The sequence below is a fragment of the Cornus florida genome, unplaced genomic scaffold, assembly GCF_030987335.1.
Source record: "Cornus florida cultivar Cherokee Brave unplaced genomic scaffold, ASM3098733v1 CherokeeBrave_3.0.0_Hap2_Chr08, whole genome shotgun sequence".
Lineage (NCBI taxonomy): Eukaryota > Viridiplantae > Streptophyta > Magnoliopsida > Cornales > Cornaceae > Cornus > Cornus florida.
Window position 1 is genome coordinate 28,427,096 of NW_026775578.1, and position 24,114 is coordinate 28,451,209.

General features: G+C 36.2%; 1 protein-coding gene across 2 annotated transcripts; it reads left to right on the plus strand.

The window, feature by feature from the left end:
* Positions 1 to 14,532: 14,532 nt before the first annotated feature.
* Positions 14,533 to 21,942, plus strand: LOC132270995 (nucleolin 2-like). Of its 2 annotated transcripts, none has more exons than XR_009469623.1 (10): positions 14,533 to 14,922; positions 15,965 to 16,033; positions 16,192 to 16,250; positions 16,329 to 16,446; positions 18,826 to 18,914; positions 19,064 to 19,154; positions 19,252 to 19,340; positions 20,670 to 20,782; positions 20,862 to 21,074; positions 21,671 to 21,942. XR_009469623.1 is itself a non-coding variant. In XM_059772214.1 (10 exons), exons 1-10 carry the CDS (start codon positions 14,632 to 14,634, stop codon positions 21,700 to 21,702), a joined length of 1,083 nt encoding a protein of 360 aa, XP_059628197.1. In that variant the 5' UTR covers positions 14,534 to 14,631; the 3' UTR covers positions 21,703 to 21,942. The 2 variants fall into 2 exon arrangements, 1 of the variants encoding a protein (XP_059628197.1); XM_059772214.1 differs by having other exon boundaries at positions 14,534 to 14,922; positions 20,862 to 20,993.
* The last annotated feature ends 2,172 nt before the right edge of the window (positions 21,943 to 24,114 follow it).

Sequence of the window (24,114 nt, forward strand, 5' to 3'; positions counted from 1 at the left end):
TCACGGGATTTTAAAGAGTGTACTTTAGGCTTTTTCTATTGAGCTGTTGAGCTCACCCTATTATCATTAACATTTTCCAGGAATTCGGAGACGAGCCGGTGAATGATATGCATCCATGGATATTTATGTAGTTAGGATTTTATTTCATTTTATTAAAGCTATGTAGTTTTGGTCATGGAGGCCTCATTCTTTGTATTTAATTCTTTAGAAATTGTATAAAAGTGAGTTTTATATAATTCGAATTTTTAAACGATGTATTGGTCTCGTATTCAACTTAATTGAAGGCATAGGAGTTTAATTATGTTTTACACACTTTTGAATGCTTGAATTGGGACAGATTTAGACCTTAAATGTGGTCACCAAGGGATCAAAGGGGTGCCTATGTGCATAAGTACTAAATTTTAAGCTTTCTTGGGCATTTTTAAGATTCTAGTCATTTTGAACTGGTTCAGCCCCATTGAACCAGTTCAAGGGGGTGCCTTTGGTTCACGGATGAGCACACTGCCCATCTTGAACCAGTTCAGCCCCATTGAACAGGTTCAAGTCCCCCAGTGTCCCTTTTTGGCTTCCTCAGTTTGACAGCTTGAATCATTTGATTTCGGGCAGTCATAAATTCTTCGTTCCGAACCCAAATAGGGTCATTCTAGAGTCCATATTCAAGGATTTTGAGTTAGCTTTCTAATGAGACCAACCTCATCTTTAAATTCCATTCATGTTGAAAGTTATGGTTGTTTTAGTGGAATAGTTTTGAAATTTCATTTGAACCGAGTAAGGATACTTTTGAGAATTCATAACCGATGATTGTAGAACCTCTTCGAATATCATGGAATGATTGTTTTAAACTTCATTTGACTAGTTTAAGGTCTTATTATCCTTTCATATTATAAAATGACCATTTTACCCTTAGTGTGTCCTGGGGTTTGGTTAAGGACCCGGTTAGCTATTCGGACCCCCGATTTGGGTCGTTACATATATAGCATGATTTCGTACATAAACACGAAATATGTATCAATATATATAATATATATACCGACTAGAAATCATTTCGTATGTATACATACATACTCTAACAATACAAAAGAAGAATGTGATTCCATACATACACACTGGGTAAATAATTTAAGGCAATTTGGAATGATTTATCTTAGGTTTAATTTCACTGACACCCCCTCATGTTTGGCCAAATATCACCCTTAAACATCTTTTGAAAATAACTATCACTTACATTACAAACTTTTGTTGCGTTTTTCACTCACACCCCTACAAACTTTTATTCCATTTTTCATTCACACTCCAACAGTTAGTTGAACAATTTTGCCATGATGTAAAATGACTTAAATGCTCTTTAATTTTGCAAAACAACATTTTTACGTAAAATTTATATTAAAAGATTAAAATATCCCTAACAGTTTTGTAAATTTACAAATTATATATATATATATGCACACGGGCGGCGGCGACCCTTCCCCTTCATCATCTTCTGCCGGTGACGATCTAACCCTAACCCTAAGTTGCCCCGCAAATTCACAATGTTTTTGTCGACGACGAAGTCCGACCACGATGGAGAAAAAAAAAAAAAAGTCCGACCACGAGAATCGCAAAAAGAGCTCAAACCCGTGACAGAGAAATCTTCATCGCCAAACTGTCGATCCTCCTAAAACGAAGCATTGTCTTCTCCGTCATTGCACGAGACCGACGAGTACATGTCGGCGTCGATGTCGTTGTAGTCTTCTTTGTTGAGCTACTAAAGAAGAGGCTCCGGAGAAGAAATAAAAACAAATTCTACTTAATCGAACAATCAATAGCTTGATTGGTTAATTACGCTGGTGAAAGCAACGACCAATACAAAAAGCATAGGACCCCATTTCCAAAAACTGTGAGCTTGAGCCACTTTTTTGATACTCAAAAGAAAATATGGGTTTTGCAGACATTTCATGCCTGCTTCAAAATCACTAATCATGCTTATTTCTAGAATCTCCATAAAAAAAAAAAAAAAAAAAAAAAAAAAAAAAAAAAAGAAAAAAAAAAATCCATATGCTGTAGTATACAAGAGGTTTGAAAGATGAATGTGGGAAAGGGTGGCCGTAGATAATAAAAAAGCCTGACCCCTGATTGTAAAGGGGACAACTAGCATTAGACCCCATCGAATAATCCACACGAAAAATGAGATATGGAAAGCTCTACTCGGTAGCTAGGATATCATCAAGAAGGTTCATTCCTTTCCCCCTTTGGTCAAGCTTCATTGAAAGTTTTTATAATGAATTGGAAGTGAGTAGGGGTTCAACTTGGGTTAGGTAACCCGAACCCAACCTGAGCCTAACCCGATTTTTCACGGGCTTGGGCAATCATTTTTATAATTGGGGTTGGGCTTGGGTTGAAGTGCTAGCAACCTGAGCCAATCTGAACCCGAATTCTAATATTATTTTCATATATATTTTTACTTTTAAATATATTATATATGATATTTAAACTATGATTACATTTTTTCCTTTTAATTTATTTTGTTAAGTCTTAACTTATTGTATGTTAATATTTAGGAGAATTAATTTTCTAAAAATTTGTTTGTAATTTATTAAAAATCTACAAAAAGTCTTTAAAAATTTTCTTGTTTAAGAGTAATTTAATCTAAAACTAATTCAAGTTCATATTAAATTTTAGATGTAAGGATCAGTCATATGAGTAATCCAAATTAACCTGAAGTATTTACCCGAAATCTAAGCTCGAATTTATAAGTAGAAGGATGGGTTGGGCTTGGGTCGAATAGTTAAGGTTGAGAATAGGGTTAGGGTTAGGGTTAGGCTTGGGTTTAGTATTTCATATGGTAGGTTGGGCTCAAGTTATACCTCAAATTCGCCCAACCCGCCCGAGTTGTAACCCTAGAAGTAAGGATTGATGGATTGATATATCATCATAAGGCCTTTGTCACGGCGTCCATGGTGGATAAGAATGGTGGTGGTAGGTGGGTGTATGATATAATGGTCATTTAAGCAATCTGATATTTTGGAATAAATGGGATTAAAAACTTAGAGGCTAAGTTGTCTTTTCCTATGCATTTAATGGAGTCTTTAATGAAAACATAGAAATGGACCTAAATGATAGTTATTTTCGAAACATATTTGTGGGTGAAAAATGGCCAAACCTGAGGAGGTTTGAGTAGACCTGTGAACGGATCGGATTCGGGCCGGATCAAGATCCGAAGCCAATAAGCATTTTAGGTGATCTGACCCGATCCGATAATCCGACAGATATTTTGTAAGTTAATCCGAATCCGATTTGTTAATAAACGGATATTCAATATGATAATCCGATCCGATCCGATAAGATAAAACTGTAGGTTATATATATATATATATATATATATATATATATATATATATATATATATATTAATGTCAAAAGAGAATTAAAAAAAAACAACGATTATAAGAAAAAGATAAAAAATAAAAGATAAGTAAAATGTAACACCTCCAACATTTTCCACGCATAAGTTGATCAGACTTATACACGAAAAACGAGGGATATCAAAAACAATTGGCAATATACAAGCATAGAATACAAAATGATGATAAATAAAGAATTTAGACAGGAAAGGAACACTAAACAATACAACATCCATCCATCCTTTATTTAATACAGTACTCCATTACAACTTAGAAATCCTATGTCAAGGATCCCTAAATATAAACCTGAGAGTTCAACGTCAAAAGAAAATAAAAACTGAAACTGAAGTAATACATAAAACTTCTACTCTGAACTGGATTGTAAGAGTAGATGAGTTCGGATGGTGGTCCCTCACTGCTAACCTCAACCTTGGAACGGGTACTGACCGTATCCTGAAATAACAACAATGGTGGGTCAACCCCACGAGCAAGTCCTCTCTACTATGACCCAAATCAGAGAATCAAATAAATTAATCATTATGAATCGGACGAGTACTATATCTGTATACATCCTAAGGGAACTATCCAATGTATAACATGACCTCAACCAGAATAGACGGTGATCACTTAGACTCACACTAGGTGGTTAAGTGTCGTCTTTCCCTGCCCGGGAAATCAGCTATTATACATGGTGCGCGGTACTGACAATACAGACTATAACGAACTACACAGTGATAACACCTCTCAAAGTACTGATGAATATACTGAGCATATAAATTAGGCAACACATGCCAATAATATTACTAAACATACTGAGCATGTCAATTAGGCAACACATGCCAATAATATTAAACCACATACCCCGACAGCCACACATCTGTCTATAGCAACGAATGCATAAGGTATAAATGAGTCTAAACTTATTAGCCAGCTCACGTGGTTCTATATGGCAACACATCCATATAATATAAATGCGACATAATTAAACAGTCCATTTATTTCCTGAAATGCACACAGCATAATAATCATGGTTTATATATCATTTTAACAGTATAAACATCCCATAAGATATCATGGATAATTTATATGACTAAAACCATGGCATTATTTAATTTAACAGTAATGTTTGATACCATTTAATAAGATAATAACACTATTTATATTTTACAATGTCGTTAAATAAATCACATTAATATCCGTACTGTAAACGAGCTAATACATGCTTAGAAAAGATTAATCGGCCATAAGAATAAGTAACGGGTATTAAAATAATAATTTCGTAGCCCGTTAAACCCGTAAATACCAACACAGTACCTAAAAATCCAAGTTTAAGGTTCTGGAATTTACAAAACAGGCCTTAGGGGTATTCTGGTAATTTCCAGCAGCTGACAGGGCCCCTCACGCGCCCCCACGCGCCGCCCTAAGCTTCCCCACGCGCAGCCCAACCTTCCCCACTCTCCCACGCGCTTGCACTCGCTTCCACGCGCTCCCACGCGCGCGTTGATGGCTTCTTGCTGACGCGGCGTCCTCCGGTTGGTTGGCTGCATCATCTTTCCTATATGCGCGCCACACCGGATCATCTCACCCTATCTTCCCTCCATCCAACGCTCACAGATCCGGGTGTACCGCGGTAACATGGACCGCGGTGCACCGAATCAATCGCTCCTGTTAATGGCCCAGATGCGCGCGCATACCCTCCTATGGTGCGCCGCATCACACCGGATCACTCCGGTCATCTCCCCCATTGCCGGCGACCGGAAAACTCGCTGGAAGGTCGCCGGAAAATGCAGAAAAGCCCCGGAAAAATCTAGAAAATTTTAGAAAAATCCCTAAAGCCTTATTTAATTATTTTCAGCCATTATTAATTTCATAGGATATTAAATAAATATATACCGTCCTATATAATTAAAATTTCATTAATTTAATAAACTAAAATTAATAATTTATTAACTTCCTAACCTGGTCTTTATGCATAAAAATAAACTAAGCAATTAATTTATTAATTCAAAGGGGAAAAGTAGATAATAACTTGCCTTTAGGATTTAAAATAAATCCGCCGGTTGCGCGTAGTCGGGTAAAATCTCCTACACCGGTACAGGCTCCCTTCTTTCTCTCTCTTCCTTTCACTCTTCAACAATTGCTCACTGAAATTTCTTTCTTTTCTACTTAGGTGAGTTGCCTTAAGGGTAAGTTGGCTAACTAATATATATATACTAACTTATATAATATATATAATACAAATATCTAAATTTACATTTAATTCTCACCCATTCCTCACATTCCTACCTATATGGCTTTAAGCCAAGCAAGCCAAGTCAAGCAAAATGTCCTAAGGTTCAACTATGGGAATGAAATCCTATCCTAAGATTTAATTTTTTCCATCATTACATTGATTTATTATATTATTATTATTATTATATTATTATTATTGTTATATTATTATAACATAAGAATACATTATATCATCATAATACTTTATAACACAAATATAATACTTTAATTAACTAATAATGCTTAATTAAACATAATCAACAAATAAAATTATTAATAATAATACATGCACCATTAAATGAACATTAATTAATTCAAATAAACTAAACTCTTTAATAAATTACGGGGTATTACATTCTCCCCCCCTAATAAAGGAATTTCGTCCCCGAAATTCACTACATACCTGTAGTAAAAAGCTCTGGATACTTGGCACGGATAATGTCTTCCCGTTCCCAAGTAGACTCTGTAGCACTATGATGACTCCACTGTACACGTACTAATGGAATAGTCTTCGTGCGCAGTATCTGATTCCTACGATCGAGAATACAGTAAGGTTGTTCTAAATAGGTTGCACCGGGTTGCAACTCAATTTCACCCACATCAATGTGTTGATATCGATCTTCGTCCCGTAGAAATTTTCGCAGCATAGATACATGAAAAACATTATGTACCCTATGAAGATTATCTGGTAGAGCCAGACGATAAGCTACTGCTCCAATCCGATCTGTAATCATAAAAGGACTCACAAAACGAGGCGATAACTTACCCTTGGACCCAAACCGCATTACTCCCTTCATGGGAGAAACCTTAAGCAAAACCTGATCACCAACCTTAAACTCCAAAACACGAGTTCGACGGTCAGCATAACTTTTCTGTCTGCTTTGAGCTGTACGCATCCGATCCCTAATGATAGCGATCTTTTCTGACGTGTCCTTAATAAATTCAGGACCCAAAAAGCTGTTCTCACCAACTCCAAGCCAACAGACAGGAGACCTACATGGTCTACCGTACAAAGCCTCAAATGGTGCCATACCAATAGTTTTCTGATAACTATTGTTATAAGCAAACTCTGAAAGCGGCAAATATTCCTCCCAATTACCCTTAAAATCAAGAACACATGCCCGCAACATGTCTTCTAAAATCTGATTAACTCGCTCAGTCTGTCCATCTGTCTGAGGATGATAGGCAGTGCTAAGATAAAGTTCTGTACCCAAAGCCTGCTGAAAGCTCCTCCAAAATCCTGATACAAACTTCGGATCTCTATCTGATACGATGGACAATGGTACGCCATGAAGTTTCACCATTTCTGCAATATAAAGCTTAGCATACTGTTCTGACGTAAAGTTTGAACGAACAGGCAGAAAATGAGCGGACTTGGTCAATCTATCAACAATGACCCAAATAGAGTTGTGATTATGCTGTGAAATAGGTAATCCCTCTATGAAGTCCATGGAAATACTCTCCCATTTCCACTCTGGTATGGGAAGTGGCTGTAACGATCCTGGCGGTCTCTGATGATCAATCTTAATCATCTGACAGGTGCTACATTTAGAGATAAAGATAGCTATATCTCTTTTCATGCCGGCCCACCAAAACTGGCGTTTCATGTCCTGATACATCTTGTCTCCCCCTGGATGTACAGAGAACTGAGAAGTGTGTGTCTCTCTCATCACAACATTTCTCAGATTGTCAGCTGAAGGCACAATTAAACGTCCCTTGTACCTCAATCCTCCATCAGTCCCTATAGAATAAAAAGGAACATCTCCGGAGGCTAACTCCGAAATCCGATCAATACACTGTTGATCTGAGAGTTGCGCTTGAATGATCTGATCAATGATAGAAGGAGTTACTACCACACATGCCATAAAAACGTCTGCTAACTCATCAACAGTCTTCAAAGCATCCCACTCTGTTGCAAACAAAGCTGAAAGGCTGACATAGGGTCGGCGGCTGAGTGCGTCTGCTACAACATTTGCTTTCCCTGGATGATACTGTATAGAGAAATGATAGTCTTTCACGAACTCCAACCATCTGCGCTGTCTCATATTCAGTTCCCTCTGTGTGAACAAATACTGTAGACTTTTATGATCGCTAAACAATCGAAAAGTCTCCCCCAAAAGATAATGCCTCCAAATACGCAAGGCAAAAACCACTGCTGCGAGCTCTAGATCGTGAGTCGGGTAATTAAGCTCATGAGGCTTAAGCTTCCTAGACCCATAAGAAACTGGTCGCTCTTCTTGCATCAACACACAACCCAAACCCTTCAGAGAAGCGTCGGTAAATACTAAATATTCGATTCCACTCTGAGGTGTGGCTAAGACAGGTGCAGAAGTTAACTTACTCTTCAATTCAACAAAAGCAGTCTGACAGGAATCATCCTATACAAATGGTACATTCTTCTTAGTCAGATGAGTAAGTGGACCCGCAATTTTGGAAAATCCCTGGATGAACCTGCGATAATACCCCGCCAATCCCAGAAAACTGCGAATCTCTGTCGGTGAGGTAGGCTGTCCCCACTCCATAACGGCCGCAACCTTGGCTGAATCTACTGCTAACCCTTCTTCTGACACTACATGACCCAGAAATTTGACCTCTTTCTGCCAAAATTCACACTTCTCAAACTTCGCAAACAACTGATGTTCTCGAAGTGTCTGCAACACTGTGCGTAAATGTCTGGCATGGTCCTTTTCCGACTTAGAGTAAACCAGAATATCATCAATGAAAACAATGACAAACTGATCTAAGTATTCTCTGAATACCCTATTCATCAAGTCCATAAAGACAGCTGGAGCGTTCGTTAAACCGAAAGGCATAACACGAAACTCATAAGATCCGTACCTTGTGAGAAATGCTGTCTTTGGAACATCTTGTTCTCTGACTCGTAGCTGATGATAACCAGACCTCAAATCGATATTTGAGAAGTAAGTAGCTCCCTTCAACTGATCAAATAGGTCATCAATTCTGGGCAACGGATACTTGTTGCGAATAGTGACCTTGTTCAGTTCTCTTTAATCAATACAAAGACGAAGAGATCCATCCTTCTTCTTGACAAACAGTACTGGTGCGCCCCATGGTGAAGTACTCCTGCGAATAAATCCCTGGCTAAGCAACTGCTGAATTTGATCTTTCAACTCTTGCATCTCCACTGGTGCCATTCTGTACGGCGCCTTAGCAATAGGCGTAGTGCCTGGAGCTAAATCAATAACGAAGTCTATCTCTCGACTCAGTGGCAAGCCTGGAATTTCCTGGAATACATCCTGGAATTCCTGTACTACCGGAATACTGTCAAGAGATACCGCAGTCGCTTCCTGTTAGTGCTCCTCAAGAACGAATAAATAAGTGCTAGGCCCTCTGTCAGGTTGTGGTACAACAAGAAGATACATCTCCTGTCCTGGTATAGCAAATACAATAGACTTTTCGTAACAGTTAACCTGAGCATGGTACTGAGATAACCAGTCCATCCCAAGTATAACATCATACGAATGCATATCTAACACTAACAAATTTGCAAAAATCGATGCCGGCCCATATCTATAAGGATATCACCGCTACACTCTCGTAAAATTGCGCCAACTCCCAATGGTGTATAAATATTGAGAGGTTGGTCACATAACTGAATCGTCATACCCGATAAGATAACAAAAGATCTAGACACAAAAGAATGTGATGCACCAGTGTCAAACAGTATACGAGCAGTTCTACCATGTATAAAAAACATACCCTCAATAGCCTGAGGAGCCTGTGCATTATGTGGCATGAAGTTATAAACTCTGCCATGATGCAACTGTTGTGGAGGTTGTCCCGGAGGAAATGGTGGTGCTGGAAATGCCGGAAAATTCTGAACTTGCCCACGTGGCATCGGTAGGGCCGGTAGAGGTAACGGCTGATTAGGTCTCGGCTGCCTATATTATCCCTGCTTAGCTTTGGGACACATCTTGGCCGGATGCCCAATCTCTCTACAGTGATAACAACGTCCTGTAAAAGGACCTGCCTGCCTCCTCTGTTGACTTCCCGAAAACTGTTCCTGTCCGATCTGAGGTACCCCACCTTGTCTACCCTGATTAGGGACTCCATCCCTCTGCACATCTGGGTTTCCTTTGTTTTTCTTCCAAGGTTGATGTCCTTGAAATCTGCCCCGATCATTGGACTTGGTACCACTGCTACTTCCTTTCTCCACTGTCTGGTAGTCTCGGTTAGCCCGCTTATCTCCCTTGGACTTCCGGTAATCACTCCTCATCTGGCAGTGCTGTAAAGCGGCATTAACCACCTGGATATAAGTAGTATATGCAGGACTATCTATGATCACCACTTTAATCGGCCATATCAACCCCTTCATAAAGCGGTCTCTCTTCTTTTCTTCCGTATTGACCTCCTCTGGTGCAAATAATGACAAATTAATGAACTTCTGTTCATACTCAGCCACAGTCATATCCTCCTGTTGCAGATCCAGAAATTCAGTCTTCATCGCTGATCTTACTGACATAGGAAAATACTTGTGGTCAAAGCGAGTCTGAAATTCAGCATAAGTCAATCTGGTCCTCTCTTCGACAGTAGTAATAGACTCCCACCACTGTAATGCATTGCCTATCAGCATAAACGTAGCTAGCATCTGTTTCTGCACTTCGGTACAGATTACCATCCGAAGATGACGCTCGCTCTCCTGTTTCCACTTATATGCTAACAGGACATCTGTGGACCCCGCAAACGATGGTGGATTCCCTCTGATAAACGAGTGACGAGTTTTGTCCCATGACATTGGCTGTGCCACTGGTTCAGGAACAGGTACTACCGGAGGAGGTTGCTGGTTTCGTAGAGCCGATGCTACTCCTGCTGCTACAGCTCGTGCAATAATATCAGCAACTTGAGGGGAAAATTCCTGATTCCTATTTTGAGTTGGGGAAATACTGCGATGACGGTTCGCATTCCTTGTCCCACACCGAGACATCCTTCTTTTGAATTCAGAAAAATCTAACGTCAGTACATTATAATGGATCGACTAAAAGAATACAAAGAACCCTAATACTTAGGCTCTAATTATCAGAATACACAACGCGAAAGTATAGTAATCACAGATCCCTAAGACACTCGAACCTGGAATGGTCTGATACCAACTGTAACACCCCCAACATTTTCCACGCATAAGTTGATCAGGCTTATACACGAAAAACGAGCGATATCAAAAACAATTGGCAATATACAAGCATAGAATACAAAATGATGATAAATAAAGAATTTAGACAGGAAAGGAACACTAAACAATACAACATCCATCCATCCTTTATTTAATACAGTACTCCATTACAACTTGAAAATCCTATGTCAAGGATCCCTAAATATAAACCTGAGAGTTCAACGTCAAAAGAAAATAAAAACTGAAACTGAAGTAATACATAAAACTTCTACCCTGAACTGGATCGTAAGAGTAGATGAGTTCGAATGGTGGTCCCTCACTGCTAACCTCAACCTTGGAACGGGTACTGACCGTATCCTGAAATAACAACAAGGTCAACTCCACGAGCAAGTCCTCTCTACTATGACCCAAATCAGAGAATCAAATAAATTAATCATTATGAATCGGACGAGTACTATATCTGTATACATCCTAAGGGAACTATCCAATGTATAACATGACCTCAACCAGAATAGACGGTGATCACTTAGACTCACACTAGGTGGTTAAGTGTCGCCTTTCCCTACCCGGGAAATCAGCTATTATACATGGTGCGCGGTACTGATAACACAGACTATAACGAACTACACAGTGATAACACCTCTCAAAGTACTGATGAATATACTGAGCATATAAATTAAGCAACACATGCCAATAATATTACTAAACATATTGAGCATGTCAATTAGGCAACACATGCCAATAATATTAAACCACATACCCCGACAGCCACACATCTGTCTATAGCAATGAATGCATAAGGTGTAAATGAGTCTAAACTTATTAGCCAGCTCACATGGTTCTATATGGCAACACATTCATATAATATAAATGCGACATAATTAAACAGTCCATTTATTTCCTGAAATGCACACAGCATAATAATCATGGTTTATATATCATTTTAACAGTATAAACATCCAATAAGATATCATGGATAATTCATATGACTAAAACCATGGCATTATTTAATTTAACAGTAATGTTTGATACCATTTAATAAGATAATAACACTATTTATATTTTACAATGTCGTTAAATAAATCACATTAATATCCGTACTGTAAACGAGCTAATACATGCTTAGAAAAGATTAATCGGCCATAAGAATAAGTAACGGGTATTAAAATAATAATTTCGTAGCCCGTTAAACCTGTAAATACCAACACAGTACCTAAAAATCCAAGTTTAAGGTTCTGGAATTTACAAAACAGGCCCTAGGGGTATTCTGGTAATTTCCAGCAGCTGACAGGGCCCCTCACGCGCCCCCACGCGCCGCCCTAAGCTTCCCCACGCGCAGCCCAACCTTCCCCACTCTTGCACGCACTTCCACGCGCTCCCACGCGCGCGTTGATGGCTTCTTGCTGACGCGGCGTCCTCCGGTTGGTTGGCTGCATCATCTTTCCTACATGCGCGCCACACCGGATCATCTCACCCTATCTTCCCTCCATCTAACGCTCACAGATCTGGATGTACCACGGTAACATGGACCGCGGTGCACCGGATCAATCGCTCCTGTTAATGGCCCAGATGCGCGCGCATACCCTCCTATGGTGCGCCGCATCACTCCGGTCATCTCCCCCATTGCCGGCGACCGGAAAACTCGTCGGAAGGTCGCCGAAAAATGCTGAAAAGCCCCGGAAAAATCTAGAAAATTCTAGAAAAATCCCTAAAACCTTATTTAATTATTTTCAGCCATTATTAATTTCATAGGATATTAAATAAATATATACCGTCCCATATAATTAAAATTTCATGAATTTAATAAACTAAAATTAATAATTTATTAACTTCCTAACCTGGTCTCTATGCATAAAAATAAACTAAGCAATTAATTTATTAATTCAAAGGGGAAAAGTAGATAATAACTTGCCTTTAGGATTTAAAATAAATCCGCCGGTTGCGCGTAGTCGGGTAAAATCGCCTACACCGGTACAGGCTCCCTTCTTTCTCTCTCTTCCTTTCACTCTTCAACAATTGCTCACTGAAATTTCTTTCTTTTCTACTTAGGTGAGTTGCCTTAAGGGTAAGTTGGCTAACTAATATATATATACTAACTTATATAATATATATAATACAAATATCTAAATTTACATTTAATTCTCACCCATTCCTCACATTCCTACCTATATGGCTTTAAGCCAAGCAAGCCAAGTCAAGCAAAATGTCCTAAGGTTCAACTATGGGAATGAAATCCTATCCTAAGATTTAATTTTTTCCATCATTACATTGATTTATTATTATTATTATTATATTATTATTATTATTATTATTATTATAACATAAGAATACATTATATCATCATAATACTTTATAACACAAATATAATACTTTAATTAACTAATAATGCTTAATTAAACATAATCAACAAATAAAATTATTAATAATAATACATGCACCATTAAATGAACATTAATTAATTCAAATAAACTAAACTCTTTAATAAATTACGGGGTATTACATAAAACATGAAAGGAAATGAAATATATATATATATATATATATATATATATATATATATATATATATTTACTCTAATATGAAAGGAAAAGAAAAAAATATATATATTTACTCTTTGTTAATGAATAAAAAGTATGATATTATTAGTGTGTATATTAAGAGATTCATTAGCACGTGGATGAGAACATCACATTATTGTATATATAAACATTATGATTTTTATTATATATATATATTTTTTGAATTTTTGGGTTTCCTCTAATACAATTCTAATAATAGTAGGGATAGCAACGGGGCGGGTTCGGGTGGGTGTACCCTCCCCCGCCCTCGCAATAGTTTAAAAACCCCGCCCCTGTCTCCGCCCAAAAATTACAAAAACGGGGGAACTTTCCTCTCCATCCCTGCAACCGTTTAACATTTTTACCCCCACGGGTACCCACTCCACCCCGTTTAAGACCAAAATTTATTTATTGTTAAAATAGATTTGCTCTTTTTTTCCCCCCTCATCTTCAGTTCTTCACCATTGCAACTTTTCTTCTAATCAAATTTATTTGTTACTTTAATATTATTATATAGGATACTTAATATATATAATGAGAAATATATATATTAATGAAATAATGGTACTTAAATAATTTGCCTATTGAAATGAGGTAGGGCGGTGCGGGACGACTTCCCCTCGCCACCGCACCAAACCCGCGCGAGTTTTTATTAAATAAAACCTTCCCGGCCTCAATAAGCTAAACGGTCCCCCAAAATTGTTAAAAATAGGACGGGGCGGGGCGGGTGACAGCAGGAACGGGTCATATTGTCAACCCGAAATAGGACTATTGATATATATATATATATATATATATGTAAAATTATAGATAAATAATTGTATATATATAATTTTAATCGAATCGAATTAGCATAATCTATATCCGATTTATTATGCTAACGGATTATCGGATTCGAATCATAATCGGGTTATTGGATTTTTTGTTCATTCCATATCTGACTAATTAGATCGGATTCAAATCAGATCAGGATCCACTCCATTGACAAGTCTAGGTGTGAGTGAAATTAACCCCATATCTGATTGGTGATTGTAATTTCCCCAAAAAAAAAAAAAAAAAAAAAACACAAAATGCGAGTCTAACAAAAGAAGTACTACGAGTCCTATCATTACTACCGTTAATATCATGACACGTCATCGATCCTCCCCAATTTTTCATTCAACGGCTCAGATAAAGGTTGTGGCAGGAGCACCACTGGGCTTCCCTAAGAAGCTCCTCTGTTCCCCCAACTCTCATTTCCCTCCTTTTTTTTTTCAGAATTTCCCGAGAAAATTCTGCTTTTGCTGAAATTATGGAGGAAGAGAGGGAATTCGAGGAAGAGGAAGGAGTTTGGGTTGTGAATGGGGAGGTTGATGAAGGTGAAGTTGATTGCGAAGTAGAAAGTGATCATACTGAGATGAGTGACGGTGTTGAAGTAGTAGATGGAGACGATGATGAGGAGGACGGTGGCGACGACGAGGATGAGTCGGAGGAGTTGCACAACTCCGGTAGGCCTCCGGTTCAGTTGGTGGATGATGACGGTGAGGGCGAAGGTGACGATGACAGTGAGGGACACGACGAGGAGGAGGACGACGAAGGAGATGTGAGTTCTTACTATCCAATTTAATTGATGCTAAAAGTACAAATAGTTAAGTTTTAGTAATATAGTTTGTAATGTTGTTCCATTACATGTTTGAAATTGTTTACTCTGGTGACCTATATCCAGTTTCCCTAATTTTATCATTTATAGGCACTATACCTAAATTTCTTGCTATTTTATTTCAATTTTGTTTTTTGAGTGATCACCTTGTGCAATATGTTGCAGCGGACTGGTTTGAAAATTGTGAAGATTATAAATTGGTCAACAATCTTATGATAATTCACTGGTTTCTAATTTTGATTATTGCTTTTGCTGTAATTCATGCTTTTATGTAATTGTGCTAGCTTTCCGAAGCTACAAAGGAAATCAGTTCCGAGGAGGGTAGTTCCAGTGGAGACACTTCTGAGGAAGAAGAGCAACCACCCTCCAGAACTCCAAATAAAAATGTGAAGACCACTTCCTCAAATAATACAATTGAAATCTGATCTATCACATATAAAATTATGATCCGTCCTAAAACTAATTGTTTAGCTGCAATTTGTAATATTTGATATGGCCTGATATGACTTTGGTTGATGAATGCTAGGCTAGTGTTCTGCAGTAGTTACACATCAAAACATGTGATTAATTTGAACATTACAATTGCATACTGTGGGGAACGAAATAAAATAATTATTACAATTAAAGTTGCCAATCACATGGTTCAGATTATCATTTTTATAGAGATCAAAACGCCATTAGATTTGAATATTCAAATTAGTAAATTTAATCTCTTATAATTGAACCATAGATGCTGTGTGTGTAATAGGGCGAGTTTGAGTTTGCATGGTGCTAAAATTGAATATTTTTGCGATGTCTCATATCTGTTATTTATTTATTTTGGGTTGACAAAAAGCGATGGTTATTTTAGTTGGCACATGTCTTTAATTTGTTTTTAGGATGAGAATTGTAGGAGCTGTTGGCTTGCTTTTAGAAACACTTCCTTCTTGTCATGCTCCAACAAATTGCCTTCAACTAAATAAACTATACTTTCTTGGCTAAACAGGATGTAGATGTAGAAATGGCAGATGTAGCATTGATCGAACAAGCTGATTCCGGATCTGGAAAGAAAGCTGTAAGCATCAATTCAATTAATCTTACACGTTCTCTTTCAAGAAAAAAAAATTATTTTCTTTTTCTTTTTCTCTCTTCTCCAATTTGTATCATTAGGTATATCATTAGTATAAACTATGTGCCATAGAATTGGAAGATAAATCGTAATCTCTGATGCAGGCCCAAAGGAAAACACTGTTGGTGGCCAACTTATTCTTTCGTGCTCGAGAAGCTGATTTGTATGTATAACTTAAAAATTTTACATTTATCCATATTATTCCAAAGCTGAATTTTATCTGATGAATCTTGTCTTACAGATGGGCTTTTTTTAAGGAATATGCGGGATCAATTGTTAAAATCATTCTTGGATATCAAAATGGCATTTTTCAGCGCTTGGCCTTTGTTGAGTTTACTACCGTAGAAGTGGCAAAAAAGGTTGTCTTCTTTTCTTGTCATGCTTATTTAAGACTTGTGGAGAACTACTAAAACCTCAGTGGTTGGCATTTGAAATGGTGGTGTTGGAGCATTTAAACTGATCAATTGTAATGACTTTGTTGTATAATGTTTTACTTATTTTGACCTGTCAAATAATATTTAGATCCTATACTAGACTGAGTACAGAGAAGTAGAAGGAAATGAAGCTAACATAGGAATGTAGAGGTTTGACGTGCGTTAGATAATGTAGGGTAGAGTGGCTAACAAAGTTATTTAACAACATCCTAAAACAAGTTATGAGGCCAAATGAATGGGGAGAGAGTACCATAGTACCACTTTACGAAAATAAAGGAGATATACAGAAGTGTGCCAATTATAGAGGAATTAAATTAATACGTCATACAATGAAAATATGGGAAAGGGTTATGGAACAAAGACTAAGGAAGGTTTCCATGGTATCGGATAACCAATTTGGATTCATAACAATGGAAGCGATATACCTACTTGGGCAACTAGTTGAACATGTAGGAATAAGCAACAAAACTTACATATGGTTTTTATAGGCTTAGAACAAGCATATGATAGGTTCCTAGATATATAATTTGGTGGGTCCTACAAAGAAAACAAGTCCCATTATGTATCATAAAAACTATACAAGATATGTATATGAATACTAAAACTGAAGTACATACCACATGTGGTGCATTAGTGAAATTGCCATAAATGTAGGATTGCACCAAGGGTCGATTCACTGCTAAGCCCATATCTTTTTGTGACAATCTTAGATGAAATAACAAAAGATTACCAAAACGAGATTCCATGGTGTATGATGTTTGTCGATGGCATCGTTTTCTTGGAAACCTCTAAAGAGAACTTAACAATGAAACTAGAGATGCTTTAGAATCGAAAGAATTGAGAATTAGCTTAACTAAAACAGAGTATATGGAGTGCAAATTTAGTAAAGATTTGGATATTGATAATATAGTGATAACACTTCAAAACCAGAAGATTACACAAAACAACTAATGTAGGTACCTAGTATCGATAATACAAAATGATGGGGAGATGGATATCGATATAACTGGTGTAGGTTGGACAAAATGGAGGCAAGTTGGTGGGATATTATGTGATAAAAGAATAACATATAAGCTAAAAGGAAAATTTTATAAAACCGTTATTAGACCAACTATGTTATATGAGGCAGAGTGTGGGGCGCTAAAAAAGAAAGTGGAAATGAGAATGTTAAGGTGGATAAGTGGAGTGACTAGAAGAGATAAGGTCACTAACAAGAGAGAGAAAAATTAGATGGTTTGGACACATATACCGGAGACTTAGTGACGAGCCAGTGAAGCGAGGAAGACTAGTTGTAATAGAAGGTAAGAGATGGAGAGAGCGTCCAAAAATAACATGGGATGGGGTTATTAAAAAGGGCTTTAAAAAGTTAAACATAGCAGGGGAAATGGCATTAAGCCAAGAATGATGATCGTATACTGGACCCCTAAAGTTGCTCGTTTTTTGATCTATTTTGTTGGCATTGTTGCTTATTGCCCCTTTGTTGGATTTATAACTTGTATGAGTTGAAATATAAATATCTTTAAATTTCTGCTTACGAAACTTCTGATCAATGAGAACACCCGTTTACATAAAAAATCACTTCGTGCAGTGGTAAAAAAGAGCATTATAGTGATAGTTACTTTTTAAACGACAAATGAAAGTAGGGGGCTTTCTGACTCGAGTTCAATAGTTCATATGTTAATTTGACAAAAAAGTTACTATAGGGGGTTTGTTGAAATTAATCCTTTAGGATATAAAGCCAAATAAAATGAAATAAAGGGGAAAAATTGTTTTGCATGTTATTTAATGACAAATGTTTTACACAGAAGCAAATGGAGCAAATTTCAAATTGAATACAAATATATTGTCATGTGGTGTTACATATATAAAGCCAAATGTTTTTTTTTTCCCTGACTCTCCATGGTTATGCTTTAATGTGTACATATCCGCATTTTGCACATTATACAAGAAATATGATCAAACTTGACATCTAAAAGAATTGGTTTCCTTGTTACTTTTTTTACAGAACTTCTTGATGCACGATATCGTGTATGATATTGATTTTGTTATATAATCTAGTTAACTAAATTGATCCTTGGTGCTATTGGTATAATACTGAAAACATGGTTTGTGTATGGAATGTTATATTTTCTCTGGTTACCTTAGCCTGTATCTATTAAAGTTGCATCTATTAAGGTTGCAGTATCTTGTTCTTGAGCTATGGTTCAAATTTATTTGGTGTTAGAGAATATCAGACACGGCTAAGTATCATGTTGTCAACTGGCCAAATTTTGTATTTTTACTAGTTATATTTTGTTACTGCAGGCTCTCGAGTTGAATGGGGAAGAATCACAGAAACGTCCCTTGACACTTGAATTTGTTGAGGAAGGGAGATCATACAATGAATTTTTCAGGTATAACATGGCCTTTGGGAAATTAAAAGTGGCATGAATTACACTGATTAAATTATAAGTGTCATGAATTACACTGATTAAATTATAAGTGTCATGAATTACACTGATTTAGTTTGATGAATTTAATTTATTATCACCAAAAACTGTAGCAATGAGGAAAACTCGTACCAGGAGGGAGGGGAAGCTCAAGGGAATACCATCTATGTAGAAGGTTTTGATACAAGTGGTGGCGAGAGACAGGTTTGTTTTGCAAGCATATTTTACTCCAACATTAGTGCTTTTCTTTCTCACACTTCTGTATAAATGTGCTTGAATTTGCTCCATTTCTGAATTGCAGATTAGGGATTCACTGGAAAAACATTTTGTTCATTGCGGAAAGGTTTTAGAGGTTTCCATACCAGAAGATTATGATGGTGGTGTGGGATGGTTTGTACTTTCTTTGCTTAGTACTCTCTGCCTTGAATCTTGTCAGTGGTTGTTGTAATAGTTGAATCATGTATCCTACTGGAATGATATTCTTTTTTCTGGTATCATTTATAATATCATTTCATCTCATATTTTACATTTAAATTATTATTTTTAAACAAATTGAAAAATTTACAAAGATGCATAAACCATTAAATTCAATGCCAAATTAGGTTTTTAAATCATGTCTATGTACTCAAAAAGTCATGCTCAATTTCCTTTCATGTGTTGGTCAATAATAGTATGCACATAAATCACGATAATACTGTGTGAATGTCACACCTACATATTGTAGTTGCAGAAGTTAAACTATGCTCTATATATCTTGGTTCAAGTTCTATCTTAGAAATTTTGTAGAGTCAATTTCGCATCCAATGGGAATCCTTTGTGGACTCTTAAATGTGAAAGAGTTTTTCATATGTTGCAGTGGAAGCAAATGAGTCTTTAAATTTGTTCTTTCATTCTAGAGTATCTGAAAATAAAAAAAGAATCATATATATTTGGGTAAGAAAATATTTAAGCATGATAATTCTTAAAATGAAAAGAACAATTATATTATGCCTGCAACGTATCTCCATTCTATATGCCGTGCAGGTATCCTATCTATCATAATATGCATCATCCATATGTCAATCAGACAATGCATGTAGTCAATTTGGCATTCTATATGCCGTGCTGTGCATGAATCCCTTATATCATTTTATGATATTGTCAGGATACAACATATAGCAACTGTACACTATTGTTTTATCATAAAAATGAATCAACAATGCATTATCAAGGAAGCATAAACTCTTCTTCTTAGTTGTGCTGTGTTAAGCTAGTCTGGTTGAGAGGATGTCTATCGCTAATGTGAAGACAATTTATGACATGTTAGCTTATTTGTGCTCCTTAGGAGAAATCCATCCGAAATGTTGATTACTCAGTGATAGTTCTAGCGCCTATCAATAGAAACTTGGTTATGTTATCAAGTGCTAATTTTAAGGGATGAAATGTTGCTTTAACTTGCGAGGAGAGTAGGTGCTTCTTTAAGGAATGAGAGTTAATTAAACATGGTACGAACACTTGCAGAAGCCAGTATATATGGTAATTCTGCTGTACAACTATACTATGTGTTCCCTTTTAGGGTTTTTTTTAAAAAGGTAATATTTCTTTTTAACATCTTTTTTTTGCCTAAGAAGAAATTTTATGAAACCAATGTCTGTATCTCGAGACTTGTTTGTGGTTGGACTGATGAACTCCATATGTGCTGTGTATGAATGATTTCTCTTGCATCTTTTGTTGTTGCAGGATTGCTTCCATTGAATTTAAGAATATCAAAGGTTTCAACAGAGCTCGTAAACTCAATGGTTCTAAACTTGGTGGCTGTACTTTGAAGGTAGAAGCAGGAAAACCAAAAAGAGGTGCTGGTACTAGCCCAAGTGCACTCTGCTTTTTTTGCTGATGGACACTATTTTTTATAAAGTCTTTTGGACGTGACAGAAGCAAATGCAGAAGCAAATGCAGCAAATGCAGAAGCAAATGCAGCAAATGCAGAAGCAAATGCAGAAGGGGGTGCTAGTACTAGTGGTGGTGGTGGTGGAGCCACCAAGAAATTTTGGACGACCGGGACAGGTATGTAGTCTTCATGCTTGTTTTAATCATGTTATGTAGACCTAAGCCATTGCTGAAAATGATTTTGGACGACCGGGACAGGTATGTAGACCTAAGTCATTGCTGAAAATGATTTTGGACTGTGGTGTGTATTGGTTTACGTGGACAAATCTGGAGTGTACTGTTTTCTATGCCTCAGCTTAGTTTAGAAATTGTTCGAAAATTAGTTTAGAAATTGGTTCATTGCAATGCATTGGTGTCTGCGAGTGAATTAGTATGCAAAATTTACCTTTTTACCCTTGTATATGAAAATTACCAAAATGCACTTGTTTGTAACATAAATTCCTTATTTGAACTTGGGAGGGGTAACTAGCACTAACTTTCGAACAACTTCTAAGCTAAGCTAGAAATTATAACAAAAGTATAGACTCAATTTTGTACTACAATTTGTCAGCACACGTCCTATTGACGTAACATGATTTGATAATTTGTTATATAAAGGCTCAAATGTACTGTAGTAATACAGTGATACATGTTGAAAATAAGATTTATAATTGAATTTTTATTTTTTATTTTTTAACTATTACACACACAAGTATATATATAGATAAATATTACAGCACTGGAATCTTTATTATTAGTCTTCAACAATGGTCTTATTTGTTTAGTTAGAATTCATATTCTGTGTATTGTTGCAGGGAAGCATACCGTGTTTCCAGACTTGGACTGATATGACAAAGAAGAGAGTTGTAAATCCGATCCCCAATTTCATGCTTACAATCAACCCTGTCAATTGTCTGCATCAAACAGCCAAATTTTATGGTTTTTTTTTTTATTTTTATAGCTGTATAAAAATCAAATGCAAAACATTATCAGCCTAACACGCTTGACATTGTAATTCTCAGAAAGATGTATAAATTTTCTACACAAGAGTTAGTAGTAGAATGGTGTTTTCATATTTTCTACACAAGAGTTAGTAGCAGAATGGTGTTTTCATTGTGTGAGACTGAGTGGCATCATTTTGACAGAAGGGAGGTAAGGCCACAAGGATACAATGTAATTCAAATTAGAGGTGTATATATAACGTCACAAGTTGTTCATACAGTTTTTGAACACAAACATTTATTTCATGCACAAACTTTTTAAGACCAGCTACAATCAAATTTACTGATTCTACTCCAACGCTACAAGACATGTCAGGATAAATACAGTACAATAGACTTGTGCATTTACCTGAAAACTTGATTACTTTCATTACAATGACCTAATCAATTCTAGGTGGGAAGAGTAAGAAAATGATTGAATTAGTGGTCCTAATAGAGTTATAAAATACACTTTTCTTTGTAAAATTCTCACAGAAGCTTCATAACAAAAATCTCTCAAGCTATTGGACAGTTTGAATCAGACTAGTGGTCTCTGTTTGGAACCAAATCCTTGGGATTTGGATTTAAAATTGGAAAAGGAATTGGATTGGAATTAAAATGGAATTTCATTTGTGTGTTTGGAATAAACAATGAATTTCCTTTTTATGTTTGGATGCAAAAAGCAGTTGGAATGGAAATATTATTTTTTACCAATTTATCCTTATGGAGAGGTGTGTATATATGTATATTTCTGGATTCATTTTAGTTGGTTCCGAATCAATGTTGACAGTTTTTAATTGGGTAGTTCTACAGTCACACTAAACTATGTAGCAAGGATAGAGTCCCATTGCATCACTTTAACCTTACAAACTGGCTGCCTTTTTCAACATTAGAATACTGGACTTATCTTTCTTATGGGATATGAATGAGCCTAGGAAATATTAGAGGATGGAAGTATTTTTTGAACTCAAGCATAAAATTTTTAAGTTATTATATATTAAGTCACACAATTCTTTTCAACGGATTTAATTTTGCCGCTCTATTCTCGCTCATACTTTATGTTAAGTATGTCACTTAGGTTATATGTCTAGTTTTCTTTTCTAATTTTTTTTTGATAGTTTTTCTTACGTAAAATTAACCCTTTTACTAAAACAAACAGGAAAAAAAAAAGAAATAAAAAGGAAACAGTTGGCACATATTCATTAACATGGAGTTGGGTAGAGTGGTTGCATTTAAACAGTTAGCACAAATTTATTTAATGGTTTCACACGAAATGTTCAAAAAAAAAAAAAAAATTAGTATCAATCATGTGTACGTAAAATTTTGAGTACGTGACTCCATGGGCAATTGAAAAGGTCACATCTATTATGTAAATTAAAATCATAAATTTACATATTTGTTTTTATGAAAGAGAGAAAAAATAAAAGTGTAGGGAGAAAAAACTTACCGATTTGGCTGCGTAAGTATGTAGGAATGGTAGAGAAGAAAATATTATAACACAGAGAAAAAAAGATATATTTAAATATGTGTTTCTTATCAAAAAGATCAGAATTGATGTATAGAATAGAAAAAAAAACTTACAGTTTTGCCTGGTCTTGCGTGTTGAAGGAGAAGGATTGATGATAGAGAGGAAAGACGATAGGAGGACTGAGAATTCAAGCGAACATCAAGAGAAAGTGATACCTCAAAAGAGGAGGATATTTTGATAAAATTAAGATACTTTGAAAAAGTTGTTTAGTCACAAATTCCATAAAATTCTGCCAATTTTTCTCGAATTTGTTACAACTACGATATTTCCTATCTAATCAGATGAAATCCAATTCTTATTAGAATTCCTTCCTTTCTAACAACATAAATTCCATTCTAAAATCAAATGCCATGTAATCATATTATTCCAAACACAACATAAATGTCTATTAAAGAACCAAAAATACCAATGCTACAAATCATCACAACATAAATATCTATAAAATAACCAAAAATACCAATGTTACAAATCATCAAAGAAAGTGCTATGTATAATTTTTTGCCATTGTAGTGAAACAAAATACCGAAGTGAGTTTAGTATGCAATTTAAACTATATCAAAACCTAAATGTTTATCTTTTTATTTTAAACGGTCTAAAAATAAAGAATTGTGATATTTACACGGATTTGTTTAGCCAATCTTATCCGAAACCACATCATAAAAATCACGCGCTGAGTTTAATCATCCAATTGCGCACTTTCCTGTGAAAGAAATTAAACATTACCTAAACGCTGACCCTATTATGAGCTCTG